Source organism: Perkinsus marinus (assembly GCF_000006405.1).
Source record: "Perkinsus marinus ATCC 50983 genomic scaffold scf_1104296973320, whole genome shotgun sequence".
NCBI lineage: Eukaryota > Perkinsozoa > Perkinsida > Perkinsidae > Perkinsus > Perkinsus marinus.
The window spans coordinates 199-998 of NW_003201458.1; the positions used below are offsets into that span (position 1 = coordinate 199).

General features: G+C 47.0%; 1 protein-coding gene across 1 annotated transcript; it reads right to left on the reverse strand.

The window, feature by feature from the left end:
* Positions 1-309: 309 nt before the first annotated feature.
* Positions 310-570, reverse strand: Pmar_PMAR019828 (hypothetical protein; the record flags this gene model as incomplete). The annotated part of the gene is made up of 1 exon (XM_002766220.1): positions 310-570. The coding sequence occupies one exon, from the start codon at positions 568-570 to the stop codon at positions 310-312; it is 261 nt and encodes an 86-aa protein (XP_002766266.1).
* Positions 571-800: the final 230 nt, after the last annotated feature.

Here is an 800-nt window from a genome sequence, read left to right on the forward strand (position 1 = left end):
TTCTTCATTCGCTGCGATAGTTGAAAATTGATAATCTCAAGTTATTGATAATGGAGAGATTTCGTGGCTAAGAGGAAAAAATTATCTTACAAGAATGATGCTCAAACATGCGACGACTATTATCAAAATGAACCAAACATCCTCCGAATGCCCACACTCGACGCGTGTCTTGAAAAATAAACTGTTCGGGAACATACTTCCAGATAAGGCCAACATATCTCAGCCTTCTCCGACCTATTCATCGAAAGCCTCTCCATAGCATATATACCCACTTTGGGGAGCGGGGGTCAGGCAGTCATCGCTACGCTCTTAACTGTCGAGGACTGGTCGACTTTTCTCAAAGATACGAAGTCGCCCCACGTGCTCGAAGTGGCCACCGTGCTTGGAACCCTGGATAACGACATTAATATATGAATCGAATAGCCCCCAGTTCAGTCCGTCTTTGGTGGCGAGAACCAAATTGAATGTAGCACGCGAGAAGAGAGAGCCTCTCCTCCCTTCTACTGGATGGGATATCTCCAGGTAGCCACGGTTAGCTTGTCCTGGCATGTAGGCACGGGCTTCACCCATATTTTCCGAGGATGTATTAAGCCATCCCAAGTCCGGCACATACACGTTGGTAGCAAATCTTGTTCTGAAGCGGAGTTGTTTAAAAAGGGTCCCCGGCCGAACAGGATCTATGTTGAATAATCTGAAGTACGGAATGTGAAAGTCCATGATGAGCCTCATTCCATCTGGCAAAGCTTCATGAGCCAGGAACGTCCCGCTCGCCTCGAAAATACCAATACCCACCCATCTAG